Below are 18,426 nucleotides of genomic sequence, written 5' to 3' on the forward strand. Positions count from 1 at the left end.
CCTGACGAAATCAACTTCCTGCGACTGTCCGGGTTTGAGTCAGAGGACTTTTCCATTGCGCATGGACAGAAACAGCCATTAAATATAGGCCTATATTGAGGGCAAATGGTGATGATTATTTTGAAATCGTCATACACACTTTTTGCTCACAGTCGGAGTGAACCTGTTACCATATTTCCATTTACTACGTATTTGATAAGATTATAGCCTACTTCAGATGCACAATATTTTAATGACAGTACAAATTCTTGTGCTAATTCTATGATTTCACGGGTGAAACCTGTGGCCCAACTGTAGGTTTTTTCTTTTTTTTATCTATAAATAAATATCTTTATGTCCTATTCAGAAAATACATGGGTTTCCGTGGAACTAGTCCCTGTTATTTCTGGGAATATAATGCCCTTTACAGGAATTGAGAAATGCATATTTACGTAAATAAATGCAATGCAATGCAATTTAGCTTTTGGAAGCACCCTTTCGTACCATGAGAAAAGAAAACACCTTGAGCTCCTACTTGATAATTAGTCACGAATAAGGGAACCCCAACTCCCTTATCCATGTGGGCGGGGCCTATTACTCATGTTCGTCTCATGACAGCTTTGCTTGTCCTACAGACATTAGTTGGCACATTGCTCCCCTTGATTATACTTTTACATTTAAGTACACAACGCTCTAATGAACTTTATCAGTAGGCTACTAAGCAGTTAAACTCACACAATAATAATGAAAAATAGGCCCATTATTATTAACAACAAATCATAACGTTGCTAATACTATTTTATAATAATAATAATAATAATAATAATAGTAATTTGTATTATTATTATTATTATTATTATTATTATTATTATTATTATTATTTATTATTATTATTTTTATTTTTATTTTGATTATTATTATTATGTATAATAATTATATTACCGTTGTTAATAATCATAATAAAATAATGAACCATTTGTGTCTGCATGGCTATAGCCTACCATATAGCCAATTTCCCGAAAAAACCGAAGGTGAATGAGAAATAATGCAACTTCTAAATTGAATTGTAAATAATGCGTTAATAAAGTTGTCGCGTTCTTGTAATTTTGCCTGTTCGGGCGCTGTCCTCCTACGGGTAGGAAAGTTGTAGGTGGCGGAGTGATTGGTTTTCATTTGATCTGGGAATATATTGTGTTTTGGAACTGTTCGAAGAAAGGACATTTGCAATGCTATCTGCTTGTCAATAGAGGACGATAGAGACCAGCATAAACTTGAAACTGGAACTGGGTCCGGCAGACAATATTTGTAAAGCAAACGGGAAACAACATGCAAAATGAGACTATTCATCTTTGTGTGTAAATTTAAAGCACTATGATAATACATTAGCGAATCCACTTGCGTCTTTGAATAAATTAACTTAAGAAATGATTCCAGTCGAATACCTATGACAAACGGACCTGTAGGCCTAATGAAAAGATTTATGTTAACGATCAAAGCGCAGTACCAGATGGTGTCCGTGCGAGTGCTGGGCCTAAAAATATGAAAAGCTTGCTGCTACAATGATGACACAATGATACATGCTACAATAATAAATAACAACATTTTGTCACTTTTGTGTTCATTGCTGTGTCCACTGTAAGTAAATGTGTATGTGTTAATTTTTTTGTCAAGAATTTTGGTCGCCATGTCCCAAATTAGTTGAAAGTCGAGTCATTCCTGCCCTATAAAACTAGTTCCATTTTAAAGAATTGAGGTCTAATAAAGAAACCACTTACTGGACATTATGTTTCTTGTTTATGTACTGCAGTATATTGTCCAGAAATCACTCAAAAGTAAAGCCGATTATATTTATGCATAAAATTAATTTTCGGTGCCAATTGGCTGGCAGTGGAAGCACTGCATATATACAGTAATGCAGGAAAAAATGCATTGGCCTGTACTGATAGGCTTATATCAATCAGACAGCTAAATGTTGGCTAGTATGCCTATTTACTGTACGCTATGGCCTGAAGGCTGTTTTCGACAGAGAAACGAATACTACAGCTCCAAAGGTACCCGATGACTTGTGTAAACCACGAAGAAGAATAAGAACAAGAAGAAGTAAAAAGGTTGGCATCAGTGATGTACTATAGGACAAACTTCTTGCCACTTAAATAGACCCATTTTCAACTCGCACCTGGTAATGTTTGTTTGTATAGGTACCCTTTTTAGGCCATTACACAGAAATGAGAAGGGGGAAAAAGATGGTGAATTTTGAGAATGTCACAATAATAGACGAGTATTCACAATAATTCGATATCTGTTTTGATTTTTTTATTGTGTTCGTCAACCTAAGTATGACGAAATGCGAAATATTAACACACCTTCCTAGAATTCGTGAATACATAGTTTGTATAGAAATTGCATAATAAAATATGTGCACCAAATTAAACAGCATTCAGTCAATTATATATACAAATTCCCATTATATATAGTATCAAGTAATTACTATTACTATTTCTGTACGTTATTGTCGTTTCTGACAGTATTTCCCCGTTTCCCTGTGTGCATTTGTTGTCGTAGCTCTACTTCCTGTGTGTATCTTTAGTGTGATAGAAGATCATCGCCCCTCACCCTCGCTGTAATCTCTCATTACGCTTCAAGAAAACTTCTCGCGACGGAAACATGTTCAATTTCTTTATCTGTCTCCTTTTTCTCCTCAGTCTGGGTCGATGTAAGTGTTCTTTAAATTATTCTTCATGCAACCTTTGCCAATGTGTATATGATGTATAGTGTCCTCAGGATCTGTCTGCTCGGTTGGGGGGCCTATACGAATCAACCTGTATTCGTCTTTTGTAGATTCTCGTTAACATGCTGTTCATATTATGCAAACATAATTCCAACAGCAATAAGGAAGAACATTTTTAATCAACGAAAAATTATTTTTTATAAGCTAAATAATGTTTGGGTGGTTACATAGATTTCTCTGTTTCTCTAAATCTCTGTTTAGATTAGTAGGCTATGCCACAAGTGCCTGAACATATTAAGACCAAATGTACAAATGTAAACATCAGTGTCACTCAAATGTTGCACGATTCTTATGGTTTTGACTTGAAAAAAAATAAAAATAAAAACGAATCAAGAAAGCGAAGCTCTGAATGCTTTATAAATCAGAAATTACCCATGACTGAGGGCTATGTTTAGTCATTCTGTAAGAAGGACCCCATTAAACTAAATTATTTTTTTTTTACTAACATTTTTATGTAAAAAATAATAAAACATGTTATGCTTTATCTGAGGGCCTAATTAATGCGGTGCTTATTCATCAAAATTACTCAACGGATCAACGGATACTTTTGTGATTCCAGAATTTTTTGAAAAGGTAATAGTTTACTGATGCTCAAGAATATCAAGTTATGTTTTGTCCATTTCAGACACGGATTGTAAAGAGGATTCACCTATCTCGGATGGAACCACAGTGCCAATTAAATGCGATTTAAAAGATTCTCTTTCAACGGTCCTTTGGTTCCGCGTAGGGAACACAGGGATGGAGGTTTTAGGATTTGTAGATAGCAACGGAGTGGAACCTAAAGACAGCCTCACCATCAAGAGCAAGGCGCTACTGGAAATTAAAAAATTCAACAAGAAGCGCGACAGCGGAGTCTACGGCTGTTCGGCGATCAATGGGAAAATACTAACTTTTGGGAAGACCACAACCCTTCGAGGACCTGCTGGTGAGTTATCCCGACGCAAAAACGGTTATGCATTTTTAAAATTATTTTGTGTTTTAGCCTACGTTAGTCTAACTAGTGGCCTACAACTGCTACAGTTAGCTTACAGGTCTGCACCAACAATTGCAATGCTATTGCGAGAAACAGGCCTACACATAATAATAATAATAATAATAATAATAATAATAATAATAATAATAATAATACAATTCAGTAATGTCAGCGTATGCTTATTATTATGGCTTTATGATTTGTTGTCTCCAGACCCAACCACCACGACAACTCGTCGAGTGACCACAGCAACACCACCCAACACCACTACGACTCCCTGTCCCTGCCGAACAGGTTCGCCTTTATGCCGGTCTATGTCCATCTGCTCATTCTGGCGGGTACCACGGGAAGGCCATGGTTTAGACTATGACCAGATAAGGTTTTCACATGGAGGGTCGCCTTCAGTCTGACTGTATCGGTCCCCACGGTACTGTGTGCAAACCTCTGCTGTTCTAATCCACTCGCTATATGGTTTGAAGTGAGTTGATTTATGTGCAAGTGAACACAGTCAATAACAGACGATGAATGCTGGTAATTAAATAGCAACAAAAAAATCGTTAAATCAGATTTCTTAAATTAAAATTAAGAAGAAACAATTAAAATACAGTGAAACCCATATTTACAAGGAAACCTGGTTGAAATCGTTTAATCTGAAAATATGTTTTGACTCAATAAATTTGAACATATACACGCCAATAGTGTTTCCTCCAAAAACGAAAAAAAAAAAAAAAACCTTGACACTAAACCTTAGGCTAGCTCTTGCTCATAACTCAAATCCTGTCTCAGCCTACATACCGTATTCTTAACCCAAACCATAATCTCAGCCATATTAATACATTATACTCAGACTTGGCTCCAAAAAATATAGCATTTGAATTATCCAAAAACAAACAATAACCTTAGCACTATAACCCTACCCCTAACTCCTGAACATAACCTAAATCCCTCACTCAGCCCGAGCACTGACTGTATCCTTAACCCTAACCTCAGCCATATTAGCGCAGACGTCCACCCAGTGACCACAGTGCCTAATCTCTGTCCCTCTGCATCCTACAGGAAAGAAGTACAACAAAGAATCTCCGGACAGCTGCGAGACAGCCATCTTGGCTCCACTTGTGGCCGGCTGCATCCTCCTCTTTCTCATTCTCATCCTGACCATCCGCCACTGCAGCCGTGAGTTACCCCCCGAGACCCCATTTCAGCTCAACTCAGACCAGCCTGCCAGAGCACAGCTACACCCGTCTCCACCTGTCTTCACCTGGCTGCTCTTCATCTTCTAAATCTACCCGTACCTCACCTACGCACAGACACTATCTCGATACACACGTCTGAAGTATTTAGTTACATGTCCACATTTCATGTGTGATATCGGTTGCTCGTCTCTTTCTATACCTCTGTGACTCTTGCAAAGCAACATTCCACCACTCTACCATTTCGATTGTATTCCTCTGTGTATTCCAGAGGTATTTCATGTTTTGCAACTAGATAGATTCACAGATAATTTGCTAGGAAGGCTCCTGGACGCATTTAACCAAAGAAGACGTGAGAGTAACCGTAGTCCTCTGTAATGTCTTTCACACATTCGCTGTCACTCAAACTGCTCCGTGTCGCTGCTTTCAGGCGTCCGAACGAGAGGGTGCCCTCACCACCACAAGAGAAGGTGAGCCATTTCTGGAGTTCTTCCAGGGCTAGAACTTAAGAGACAAGTTTGCAAAATGGTGTTTTTCTCACGTGTGTGCCCTGTCTAACCATGCCCCTCCCTCCCCAGGCCCAGGAACCCCGCACAGGTCAACCTGGGGAAGCCTGGGAGATACGTCTAGCCTCCCCCAGCCCCCTCTCCCTCACAGGCCAGCAGACTGAGACTGAGAGCCACGTTCCTGAGAAATATATCAGCATTTACGGCTTTTAAATGATGCATTTAATAAGCATTTAAATGACGAACAATGAGGTGAGATCCCATATTAAGAACTGTCATATACCTATTAATATGAATATTCTATAATTCTATAATATTTTGTACAAAATCAAAGCACTTCCTGAAATAGTAGTAGTAATAATAATAGTAATAATAATACTAATAATAACTGCTATTATTATTGTTGTTATTATTATTATTAGTTTAGCTCAAGAGAAGATGAGAATGCTGTTGAATAGGATACAGGGCTATGGGTATGCTTAACGTTTCTGTTACCTTACATATTGTTCATAATTTTAGAAAACCAAACATAAAGATTACAGTAAATATAAGTGATATACATATGCTTAAATGTAATGACTGAAATAATCCTTCTTTTTGCAGTAAGTGTTTCATAGAGTTTTATTTTTAGTTTGTATAATAGTTAGTCTGGATTATTTGTTCAAAGATGGTGAGATGTTTTACTGTAGTTCCTGCAAGTCACATGTTTACCTGGTTTTGCAGTTGCACAATATCCGTGTCCCATGGAGTGTGTCAATGCACTGTGCTAAGTGTTTATCACATTCTGAAATATTTGCCATTATGTTTTGTCATACTTTATTTCAGTGATTTTTCAAGACTAATAAAGTTTTTGTCTTTGTGTTGGAAGTTTCACAAGAAGTTCCAGTAATTCTGGCAAGTTGCATTTCTTCGTGGATCTTGTAAAATTAAATAGACTGGGTGTACTTGCCTGACATGGTTTTGTGCTTGTTGTTAACCCTTTGAAGGGCAGGTTTTTAATGCTTATTCTCAAATCTAAGTCAGTGTTCAAGAACTCCATTGCTTTCAACTACAGTTCTAGTAGTGACTGTTACACCAGCGCTAGAATCTTCCGTAAAGAACATCCTAATCGCATATCTGCGAACTTACACATCACTTGGTTAAAGTGTACTATTGGCATTATATGTGTTGCTAAAAGCGTTTTTGAACGTACAAGGGACCTGGTTGGAGGGATAAGTGATTATGGTAATAATATCCCAGTCCACACGTCCAAGGAAATGTACACTCTGATGCTAAAATTGAACAAAACTATTGAACCATCTGCAAGGTTCTGCATGGTGAGCAGTATTGCTAGTGCTTTATTTTTGACACACAACTTTTAAATGAAACTTTACTTTACTTTGACTTTTTACATATTGTCTCTATGTGGCACATCCAATTGCACATACAGCTGTCGAAATGCATGCGTGTGACCTTAATATCATATGTGTAAATATTAATGCTTATGTTCTCCATGTACACCTGCATTATTTTATGCTGTTTCATGAATAGATTTGCTCGATTAATTCTCGAAGTAGCCCTCTTGTGTTGTAAAAATGAATTGCATGGAGCTATTCCTCATGTTAATCTCAAGGTGAAGTCTCTCTACTGTATGCGTGCATCATAAACAAAAAACAACCCAAACATCAGTATGCTGTATTCCTTTTTATTTTTTTTCCATTTTTATAAAACACTTTGAAATCCATTTGTTCCACAAACACCGTCATTAAAGCAAAAGTACCCACAACCATTCAACAAAAACAATGTAATTTCTAAAATGTTTTTTTTTCCTTTTTTTTTGTCACAGAATCTTGTTTAGCAGTTGCTATCAAAGCACTTTTCTATGTGAACCTCATATCTCAGCAGTGTCCTTATGGATGCTTCTACGGGTTAAATGTGTTGTGGGTTTTCTAAGGGAGAAACTACTACACAAAGTTTACACGAGATACAGTTAAGAAAGACAGAACACACTCCAAGCCTACGGATCGATGAGAATAGACAGAACAATTAGAGTTACCCGCGAGGACGATGATCGGAGAGGAAGAACAGAACAGAGGTATAGTAAGATTTGACAGAGAGATAAAAATATTACAATGCAAAACGGTAAAGTAACACAAAGTTAAAGACTGTGTTAACATACGGTAAAGGGTAATGGAGAGTAAACTAAACAGAGAAGCACAGACAGCAAACAGGGACAAGCAGTCAAAGATGTATACGAGACTTCCTTGTTGCACACCCTTTATCTCTCAAACACACACACACACATACACACAATCTCCCTTTAGTCACATTGTCTTTGTCCTTTTCTTTTTCATTCTCTCATTTAAATGGTAAACCTAAACCACTTAAAAATCAAGAAATATAAACAGCAAATTTTCCGTTGTGATTGTGGGATTGCCAGTATTCCACACAGATGAGAATCATCTCCCCCCTTCTGGAGTTTTGAAGCCCATTCAATGAGACCAAAATCTTCCTTTTGTCCCAGGGATTTTCGGGTGGAGTATTCCTTAAAAATTATTCCTTAGCTAAGGCTTTGCATAGTCGTTTAGACAAGTAGAGAGACAGTAATACGGACAATAAAATCTTGTGTACAAGAACCACAAGTGGTCCAGAAATTTAGTTACACAATCCTACTTCAACAACCAATTCTCATAGGATCACCGCAAACACACTGATGTTAGTGCCCTCCACCTGTAGAGACTAAAATAAAAAGAGTACCGTTTTATGCAGTATGCTTGTCTACCATGGAACTAATCAGATTTTACCTGTGACTTTGTGCTAGCAGGTGGAACCCACACATTAAAATGTAGCACTAAACTGCAACAACAGTCACTCCATGCCGAAGAGATGAAATTGTACTTCACAAGCAAATACCAATGGGAGGAGATGGCCATTTTATCATTTTATAATTAAACATGGGACGGAAGGTAGAGAAAATAACAGAAGGTGGCAGAGTGCACCATTTTCTAATTTTAAATTTGTTTCACACGAAGTGTTAGATGTTAAAACAGTAGAAATGAGAGAAACTTTTCCGTCAGTTTTAAAAAAATGTGCTGTAAAGTATTGTACATGACATACCAGCATGCATAAAGCAGCACAGAGCGTGGCAATAATCTGACACGAGTTAAAACAAAAGCGAGAAAAAAAAATCCTTCGAGTTTCATCGATCTTGCGAAATGATACTTTTCTGGCGTGTTTTATGTGAACCAAGGCACCGTGCTGGGTTTGTCTTCTTTTTCATTAATTTTTTTTATCTTCAATTTTCTTCCCCGTCTTTTAAAAGAGAAATGTTTATGAAATCTGGAGCAGTGTCCCTTTGTCTCTCTGTCCGTCTGTCCCTGCAGAGTGTGAGTCAGTCTCCTGAGGAGGGAAACGGACAGAATGACCCGGTTACAGCAGAGCCTGGTCACTGGGGGGCCGTATCTGTTCCTGGATTAAATACCAACTTCTGCTCTCAGTTATCAAATTAGCACAATCATTTATCATTTATCTGCCATTTATATATTAATGAGCCAGGCTGGCGGAAACCAAAACCTGCGCGCGCGCACACACACACACACACACACACACACACACACACAAATACACACACACACACACACACACACACACACACACAGCATTTATGGAACAGAATAGCAGTAGAATATTGAAATAATATTTTTAAAATATCATACAATGACTATACACTATGTCATACATCAGCTTATTTGACAGAAAAAAATGTTTTCCAACTGCGTCCGCAGACGCTGGCAGAGAGGTGGGGGCTCCCTGCGGAGCGGTATGAAGCGGTTCTCTGCGCTCAGACGCTGAAGCGACAGCGTCATCGTGCGACAGCGGGCGGCTCAGGCGTGCGATGCCGGTTTCCGTTTCCTGCGCCGCAGACTTCCTGAGCGCAGACTGGTACCTGCACAGCGCAGACTCGTACCTGTAGAAGTTTAGCTCTGAGCCGACACCATGTTTCCCGACAGGTCAGAGATGATGGGCGCATCCTCCACCATGGCCTGCAGTGACACAGGAAACGCGCCATTTCTCAAGTCAACTCCGCAAAAGAGTTCCTGTCACCTCCGCAAAAGAGTTCCTGTCTGAGGCCAGGCCATCTCGCCATCAGCCTATCTCAATGGTGCTTTATGGTGGTTTTAGGGAAGCTTTGCATCCAGTTGGTAGTTTAGATATACAATATTATAGACGATAATACATATGAATACCAGGTATCTGCTCAAATTTAAAAGGGGCACAAGAGATTTTACGGTTATGATTATATTTCTGACCAATTCGGACTCTGCATGAGAGACTTGCAGGTGCCATACAAGCAGAACCAATACCAACATACACAGTACATGAAGTACTGAAGAAAGCAACGTACCGCAGGGATTTCACTGGGAAGGGTGGCAGCAGGGCCGACACCGACGGTCTCCTCAGGGGAAGTCTGCGGAGGCAGGAAGAGGAAGTGATGCAATCAACAAGCATAATTTAAAAAATGCCGTACGTCTCCCTCTGGTTTGAGTTCTGGTTCTCGTCAAAGACCGAATCGAAGCCATCCTTTGTGTGAATTTAGTTGACCTGGTTGGCTTTAATGTCTGTGATGACCATTTCCTCTGTCTGACAAGCAAAAGGAAGTCGGCCTGATTACAGACAAGCTCCTACATCACAGTTCTGCTGTTTCCCCGCGGGAATCTCTCACGCCAAACTGATAACTGTACGACACACTGAAAATGATGATGGTTTGACAGGGCGAGTGACACCTGTCAAACAGGCAGGCGTCTGTTGCCATGGCACTGTCTCCGTTCTCCCTCTCCTCTCTCATTTGCCATGTAGATTGACATGTTTTTGTAAGTAATAAATCATAATAATTTTTTACAATAAATATAAATGGCTTGGTCAGTTCAGTATGGCAGTTAATGCCCAAGACACGCAAGTGTCACTTCACTTTGACGTGAAACATGTCTGCATAGAAATATTTACCAAAACTCTCGATGAACCACTCTTATGTAAATGTGAAAGATGTGAATGACTGTTGGTGAATATTAATATTGGCTTTTGTGCAGTGATTGAGCTAGAGTTTGTATAGGTTGTGTAGTATGCATCTTAAAAGTGCAAGGATATGTGAAATGTATGTATACTGTATGAGCAGACTTTCACCATTTTCAGTGGCCATTCACAGTTATCTTAGACCTTGTAAGTGAAGACTTTGCAAGTGAAGACATGTTGCTGGAATGCTTTTTTGATTTTTTTGATTTTTTTCTTTTTTTTGATCACCAGAGGGTTTTTCTCTGGGAGCTGGTGGGCCGGCCGAATATGTTCCTCTCTCTCTTCAAGAACCTTCTCCTCCTGAGGGGGCTGGGGGGGGGGGGGGGGGGGGGGGGGGGAGTATGGGAGGAGGGGTTAATAAGTAAGAATGTAAAATGAGATGGTGGCTGTGATAGAGAGATACCACTATTAAAAATAGCTCCCAAAATATGGCAAAGCTCCAACATGACCAAAACCAACTAAAAAGAGTTCACAATCCACAGAAATGTCTTTTTAGAGGTGAATATGATGATTCAATTAATGCAACATTAAAGTTTAACACTGAAAAATAAACAAATAGTTGCAACACAGGAGTTTAGATGCAGAGGGGTGAGATGGGTTTTGTAGTTCATAGTTACTGCTGGTAATGGATGAGCAGATTGTAATAAAATGGCAGCCATTTGCTGAGCTGTTATGGCCACTGTGTTCAGCACTTGTGTACAAGTGCATGCAAGATGCAAGCACACACAGGTGGCTTGTTAAAGTTGAAGAAGCTTATTAATCAAGTAAAACCAGTAAAATAAAATGTCTTCAGGACAGTTACCAGCTGAATATTTAATTTTCCCCACTTCCTGCTCCTGCTAGCTGAGTTATGGCACCTTGTGCCCCGATACCAACTGCTGGCTTATAAGGCTAATGAGCCAGCAGCAGCGAAGGCCCTGATTGGCTGTCATAAGGGAAACGAAACAAGTCAGTGATTGGCTGTTAAAAGAGGGTAATTTGGCAGTAGCAGTGACTCCCCTTATTTGCTGTTATACAGGGCAGTAAGTAGCAAATGCTCTGATTGGCTGTTATACAGGGCAGTAAGTAGCAAATGCCTTGATTGGCGGTTATACAGGGCAGAAAGTAGCAAATGCCCTGACTGGCTGTTATACAGGGCAGTAAGTAGTGAATGCCCTGGTTGGCTGTTATACAGGGCAGTAAGTAGCGAATGCCCTGATTGGCTGTTATACAGGGCAGTAAGTAGCGAATGCCCTGATTGGCTGTTATACAGGGCAGTAAGTAGCGAATGCCCTCACCCTCCCTTAGGACATGAGTGCCCTGAAGGGGGGCATTCTGGCCACACCTGGATTCTGCGTTTGACTGCAACAGGTTCCGGCTCAGGGGTGGAGTCAGGGGCCAGACCAGGGGTGAAGTCAGAGGCTGGTTCAGTGGTAAATTCAGGGGCCAGCATAGGTGTAGAGTCAGGACCCTCCTCATGGCCAGAGGCAGGGGACTGCTTGGTGGCTGAGTTATAAGTGGAATCAGGGGTTGGCTCAAGGGCCAGCTCAGGGGCATAGTCAGGGCCCAGTTCAGGTGTGGAGTCAGGGGTTGGCTTATCAGCCAGCTCAGGATTAATCTCTGGAGCAAATTCAGGAGATGGCTTATAGACCAGTTCATGGCCCATCTCTGGGGCAGACTCAAGGCCCCTTTCAGGGGTGGAGTTGGGGGTCAGATCAGGGGGGCTGGAGTCAGTGGCCTGATCAAGGCAGGATTCAAGGGTAAAATCAAGGCCCGGTTCAGGAACAGTTTTAGGAGTGGATTCATAGCCCACCACAGGAGTGGAGTCATCGACCACCTCAGGAGTGCATTCATATACCACCTCAGGAGTGGAGTCATATACCACCTCAGGAATGGAGTCACTGACCACCTCAGGAGAGGAGTCACTGACCACCTCAGGAGAGGAGTCACTGACCACCTCAGGAGAGGAGTCACTGACCACCTCAGGAGAGGAGTCATAGACCAACCCAGGAGTGGAGTCATAGACCACACCAGGAGTGGAGTCATAGACCACACCAGGAGTGGAGTCATAGACCACACCAGGAGTGGAGTCAAAGTCCACACCAGGAGTGGAGTCATAGACCACTTCAGGAGTGGAGTCATAGACCACTCCAGGAGTGGAGTAATAGACCGCCCCAGGAGCGGAGTCATAGACCACCCCAGGAGCGGAGTCATAGACCACCCCAGGAGCGGAGTCATAGACCACCCCAGGAGTGGAGTCATAGACCACCCCAGGAGTGGAGTCATAGACCACCCCAGGAGTGGAGTCATAGACCACCCCAGGAGTGGAGTCATTGACCACCCCAGGAGTGGAGTCACTGACCACCCCAGGAGTGGAGTCACTGACCACCTCAGGAGTGGAGTCACTGACCACCCTAGGAGTGGAGTCACTGACCACCTCAGGAGAGGAGTCATAGACTACCTCAGGAGTGGAGTCATAGACCACTCCAGGAGTGGAGTCATAGACCACCCCAGGAGTGGAGTCATAGACCACCCCAGGAGAGGAGTCATAGACCACTCCAGGAGTGGAGTCATAGACCACCCCAGGAGAGGAGTCATAGACCACTCCAGGAGTGGAGTCATAGACCACTCCAGGAGTGGAGTCATAGATCACCCCAGGAGTGGAGTCACTGACCACCCCAGGAGTGGAGTCACTGACCACCCCAGGAGTGGAGTCACTGACCACCCCAGGAGTGGAGTCACGGACCACCTCAGGAGTGGAGTCATGGACTACCTCAGGAGTGGAGTCATAGACCACTCCAGGAGTGGAGTCATAGACCACCGCAGGAGTGGAGTCATAGACCACCTCAGGAGTGGAGTCATAGACCACTCCAGGAGTGGAGTCATAGACCACCCCAGGAGAGGAGTCATAGACCACCCCAGGAGTGGAGTCATAGCCCACCCCAGGAGTGGAGTCATAGCCCACCCCAGGAGTGGAGTCATAGACCACCTCATGAGTGGAGTCATAGACCACTCCAGGAGTGGAGTCATAGACCACCCCAGGAGTGGAGTCACTGACCACCTCAGGAGAGGAGTCATGGACCACCTCAGGAGAGGAGTCATAGACCACCGCAGGAGTGGAGTCATAGACCACTCCAGGAGTGGAGTCATAGACCACCTCAGGAGTGGAGTTATAGACCACCTCAGGAGTGGAGTTATAGACCACCTCAGGAGTGGAGTCATAGACCACCTCAGGAGAGGAGTCACTGACCACTTCAGGAGTGGAGTCACAGATCACCTCAGGAGCGGAGTCAAAGACCACCTCAGGAGTGGAGTCATAGACCACCTCAGGAGTGGAGTCACTGATCACTTCAGGAGTGGACTCACAGACCACGTTAGGAGTAGAGTCTTGGGCAGAGTCAAGGCCTAACTTAGGGGCAGATGTAGGGGGCAGATCAGGGATGGGTTTAAGAGAGGATTCGGGAGAGGGATCAATGGTGACCCCAGGGGCAGTGTGGCCTTCCAACAGTGAGTCTAAACAGCCTTCTGAAGCACAGGTCCTCCCTGCAGACAACTGAGCACAAAGAGCAGGGCATATGCACCTGTGAGTGAGAGTGAGAGTGTGTGTGTGTGTGTGTGTGTGTGTGTGTGTGTGTGTGTGTATGTGTGTGTGTATGTGTGTGTGTGAGAGTGCGAGTGCAAGTATCTGTGAGTGAGAGTGAGAGTGTGTGCGTGAGTATGTGTGTGTAATATTTTTACCTGAGCAGGGGCAGCTAATTCTCCATCAAGCATGTCAAGAGCGTCCAGGCAGGGCTACGGAGAGAGAGAGAGGGAGAGGGAGAGGGAGAGAGAGTGAGAGGGAGAGGGAGGGAGAGATGGAGAGTCAGTCCTGCAGACTAAAAAGCAAGTTACGACAAAGTCCACTGAAATATTGCCATCTCAGCAAAACTATTTGTATTTTTAAAAAATCTTAAAATTGTTGGAAAATAGTCTATTGAAACTACATTGGGTGTGAGCGTGCCTTCATGTTCCACAGCTTTAATTTCACAATACATGTTTAGGGGTGCTAGTTTTCCTTTAAGTGGCATGACTGTGAACGTGCTGTACATGTTTAGGGGTGCTAGTTTTCCTTTAAGTGGCCTAACTGTGAACGTGCTGTACATGTTTAGGGGTGCTAGTTTTCCTTTAAGTGGCATGACCGAGAACGTGCTGTACATGTTTAGGGGTGCTGTAGGCCTTTGGTAAGTGTGCTTTCGTGTGCGGGAGCTGATGTCACCGTACCTGTTTGGGGACTGCGCAGGGTGCGGGCGCGGCAGACATGAAGTCACCGGACAGGATGTCCAGGGCCGCTCCAGAGTCCATGGGGGGCTGAGGGGAGGGGGGAGGGGGACAACACCAAAATATCAGCACCCTCTCGGCAAGAACACGCACGCTCATATTACCATTATCACCCTACTGTACACCAGGCTGCCATTCTTCCCGTGGGACTGAATGGGGTAGGAATGAGCTCAGAAATGTGGGTGTTTAACCTCTTTAAAGCACCCATTCTTAGTGAAAAGTGTATTCGCTACCCTGCTGCACACTCTGAAATATATCAGCAGACAGGCTTAGTCAGCGCTACTCAACTCCACGTCCTGCGGGCCACGGTGTCTGTAGGCATTTGCTTCAACTGTGCGCTACACCACCTGATTTCACAAATTAGCTTATTATCTGAATCAAGCAGGTGAAGTAATGAGTTAAATCAGGTGGTGTAGCGCAGGGCTGGAGCGAATACCTGCAGACACTGCGGCCCGCAGGATGTGGAGATGAACAGCACTGGGCTAAGTCAGCAACTCTCAGTTTTCTTGTGAAGACTCAAGACAGGTGCACGGAGGGATGCTCTCTGTTGGACTGCAGGTACATTATGAGCTAGATCTCCTGAATAAGCAGTCCTCGTCTACATGTACTCATGTACACGGCGGGGAGAACAGGAGGGGGGGGGGTCACCTTTCCCTCTGCTGGGGGGTGCAGGTCTGTCCCATTCTCTGTGAACCGGTATTCGGGTGGGATAGTGTCCTCCCTCTCCCCCACAAGCTCAGCATCCTCTTCCACGACCTTGGGCACCTGCAGTGCACACACACACCACGAAAGGGCTTTTGTGTAACATGACATAGTTCCTACTTTACACGCAATTCAATAGCCACTATATGAATTGAACACAATGATATGAGATTCAGTTGCAAAACTTTCATAAGATGCCAATCAACAAATGAGTTGAATGGATGAAATTGAGATGAATCGCCTCGTTTTCCGAATTCATCTCATTTTGCGGCCTGTAGCGTAGTGGTTAAGGTAAATGACTGGGACAGGCAAGGTCGGTGGTTCGAATCCCAGTGTAGCCACAATAAGATTTGCACAGCCGTTGGGCCCTTGAGCAAGGCCCTTAACCCTGCATTGCTCCAGGGGAGGATTGTCTCCTGCTTAGTCTAATCAACTGTACGTCGCTCTGGATAAGAGCGTCTGCCAAATGCCAATAATGTGATGTAACGTAATGTACAATGTTCACATTGGAGTCCAGGACCTTCATCGCAGTTGAAATTGTACTTCCCTCTAGGGTCTTTCAGCGAACTTATCCCTGGTTATGGGTATGCACTTTGTTGTACGTCGCTCTGGATAAGAGCGTCTGCCAAATGCCAATAATGTAATGTAATGTAATGTAATCATCCTGAATAGAGAACCGGCCTCCCCCTGCACTGAACATGAAGCACCACCGGGGGGTGCTGTTCTGCGCGACGCGGCCACACTCACGCTGATGATGTCTGCAGGATCGAGGGGAGGGGGCTCAGGCACTTCCTCGGGGACACCCAGAATGTCGCTGAGAGCATTGAGAGCATCCAGAGGCACTTGGGCCACCTGAGAGCACAGAGGGGCGAGGAGTAAAACATTAATCCAGGGCAGAGCCACAGAGCGACAATATGCAGGTTACTAGTGGTTACTAGTGGTTACCAGTGCTTCGAACAGGATTAAGGAAAGCGGAGGGGCAGCCGAGTTAGGGAAATATTACTCCTAACCAGAAAGTCCCGGGTTGGACATTAAAATCTGAAAATGTAAACAATAAAAGTCTTTCCACTTTGTAGTATGTATTTATAGTATGTAGTCCCTTCATCATGAAACCACTGACTGCTATCTCATATTGTTATTATTAAAATTAGGTCATCGGGAATTATCTTAGACATACAGTTGTTATTGCACATCATTATTATTGTTTTGTTCATATCATTTACATGTGTGTATGCTTGTATCTTACAGACATTATATGCCTGTATGTGGCTGTTCTATATGGCAGTGTGGTAGGTTTCAGTAATAAAGTGTTATAATTGAGTGAACACCATTCACAAATACGTACTGGCTCGTCCAATTGAGCACTGGGGGCGGAGCTTGTGAAGCCAGCAGAGAGAGCTTCCAGGGCACCGTCATCATTCAGGGGCTGATGGGACAGGAAGACAGAGAGGAGCAGCGATAAGGCTACCGGCATTGATGGAGAAGCACACAGACGCTGTTCACAAACTAAGACCATCATACCTGTGCTCTGAAATACACCATCTTTACTGACTATTAATCTTCATTGTATTATGTATAATGACATTAACAACACCCAGTCTTACAAATCACATTTGTATTCCACAGTTTGCCATGGTAAATTACGTTATTGTATGCTGTTTTGTTAGTAATGTATTTGATTTGTTCTACCTCAAGCACACCTCATTCAACTACTGCAGCCCTCGTGGGTTGCATCAGGTGTGCTTGAGTTGGAACATGTCAAATTCCTGGATCCAGTGGGAGTGTTGAATGAACCCAGTTTTGGTCAAAAGACGTGTCAGAAAAGTGGCACACCCTGTGAGTGAGTGTGAAAATGAGCCCGTTGTCCTCACAATGATCATGGCTCTCAACCAGTTTTTCATGTTTCCCCAAATTCAGAAAGAATCCCCCACCTGTAGCTCTAATGAAACGGCTCCCCCTCCCACTGTCTAAGCCTTGCACAGTCAGCCATTTTGAAATGAGCAAAAGTTATCAATGTGCTTTAGCTCAAAGAGCAGATTGCCGTTTGTAATAACCAGCTAGACTTATTGAATGTCTCTCCATAAGACACAACCAAGGAAATGTGCTACAGCTGAACATGGGCCTGGAATTTTTTTAAATAAACCTGCTAGTATTCATTATCAAATACAGGAAAACTCTATCACTCTATCATAGCAAACACAAAACACAACCTGGCGACCAATCCCCCATCACACCGGATGCGAACACGTTCCCCGGAACGCTAAACAGACCCCAGCGCTTCGGCAAGAGGCGGCGGGAATTTCGCGGGAATTCCAGCACTAGTAATGAAGCCAACTTACCTTGGGAGCCACCTCATGGCTGCCGTTCTGCAAGGGACTCTGAATTTCACAAAGAAAAGAGAGAAATTTAATCAGGCGTTCTCCACATCTCCACATCCGTCAATGTCAAAAACGGGAGAGAACCAGCCGGGTTCCTTTGTGACGGAACCAGCCGGAGAGGTGAGTGGGGGTTAGGGCGCCGGGTTCACCCGCGCGCGACAGACGCGAGAGCCGTGAGTGAGGGTGAGGAAGAGGAAGGGGGCGGACGGGACGAAGAGGAACCGTGACTGACCGTCTCTGTAAACCTGTATCCGGGTGGCAGGGAGCTCTCTCTCACCCCGCAAAAATGCGCTCTGGACGGAACGATGACGGGCTGGGACATGCAACACACACACACGTCTTCACACCCCCACCGTTAATACACATGCAGGCTACTCGCTAAGGCATGCAACACCTTCATTAGGAGACTTCACAGTGAAATGTTCAGTGCTAAAGCAGCTCTTACGCAGCACATGCGGTCCGTACTGGACGCTGGTAGAGCTGAATTGACACTGGAGATTTTACGGTGTTGGTGTAAGGAGCACGTGGACATGTGAGGGTGTTACGTCACATGACACGATCGACA

General features: G+C 43.4%; 2 protein-coding genes across 9 annotated transcripts in view; one reads left to right on the forward strand and one right to left on the reverse strand.

The window, feature by feature from the left end:
• Positions 1-2,575: 2,575 nt before the first annotated feature.
• On the forward strand, positions 2,576-7,204 carry LOC133140203 (T-cell surface glycoprotein CD8 alpha chain-like). The gene is made up of 6 exons (XM_061259873.1): positions 2,576-2,692; positions 3,393-3,692; positions 3,954-4,034; positions 4,797-4,913; positions 5,361-5,400; positions 5,509-7,204. The coding sequence occupies exons 1-6, from the start codon at positions 2,644-2,646 to the stop codon at positions 5,558-5,560; spliced, it is 639 nt and encodes a 212-aa protein (XP_061115857.1). The 5' UTR covers positions 2,576-2,643; the 3' UTR covers positions 5,561-7,204.
• LOC133140202 (calpastatin-like) overlaps positions 7,105-18,426 on the reverse strand; it is a 37,645-nt gene continuing 26,323 nt past the window's right edge. For 5 of the 8 annotated variants that reach the window (XM_061259868.1, XM_061259870.1, XM_061259871.1 and 2 more), the window contains 9 exons: positions 17,823-17,861; positions 16,829-16,909; positions 16,231-16,335; positions 15,430-15,546; positions 14,725-14,811; positions 14,203-14,256; positions 9,821-9,883; positions 9,383-9,458; positions 7,105-8,814 (listed from right to left, as the gene is read on the reverse strand). In XM_061259868.1, the coding sequence (XP_061115852.1) occupies positions 9,393-9,458; positions 9,821-9,883; positions 14,203-14,256; positions 14,725-14,811; positions 15,430-15,546; positions 16,231-16,335; positions 16,829-16,909; positions 17,823-17,861 (612 nt within the window). In that variant the 3' untranslated portion in view covers positions 7,105-8,814; positions 9,383-9,392. Of the gene's footprint in view, positions 8,815-9,382; positions 9,459-9,820; positions 9,884-14,202; positions 14,257-14,724; positions 14,812-15,429; positions 15,547-16,230; positions 16,336-16,828; positions 16,910-17,822; positions 17,862-18,093; positions 18,175-18,426 lie in introns of all 8 variants that reach the window. The other 3 variants (XM_061259865.1, XM_061259866.1, XM_061259867.1) reach the window with 1 other exon arrangement.

This window comes from Conger conger, chromosome 11 (genome assembly GCF_963514075.1).
Source record: "Conger conger chromosome 11, fConCon1.1, whole genome shotgun sequence".
In the NCBI taxonomy this organism is placed as follows: Eukaryota; Metazoa; Chordata; class Actinopteri; order Anguilliformes; family Congridae; genus Conger; species Conger conger.

Coding starts and splice junctions, on each gene's coding strand:
- LOC133140203 (XM_061259873.1), top strand. CDS start 2,644: ATGTTCAATTTCTTTATCTGTCTCCTTTTTCTCCTCAGTCTGGGTCGA. Junction 2,693..3,392: donor TCTCCTCAGTCTGGGTCGAT/GTAAGTGTTCTT, acceptor TGTCCATTTCAG/ACACGGATTGTAAAGAGGAT. Junction 4,914..5,360: donor GACCATCCGCCACTGCAGCC/GTGAGTTACCCC, acceptor CGCTGCTTTCAG/GCGTCCGAACGAGAGGGTGC.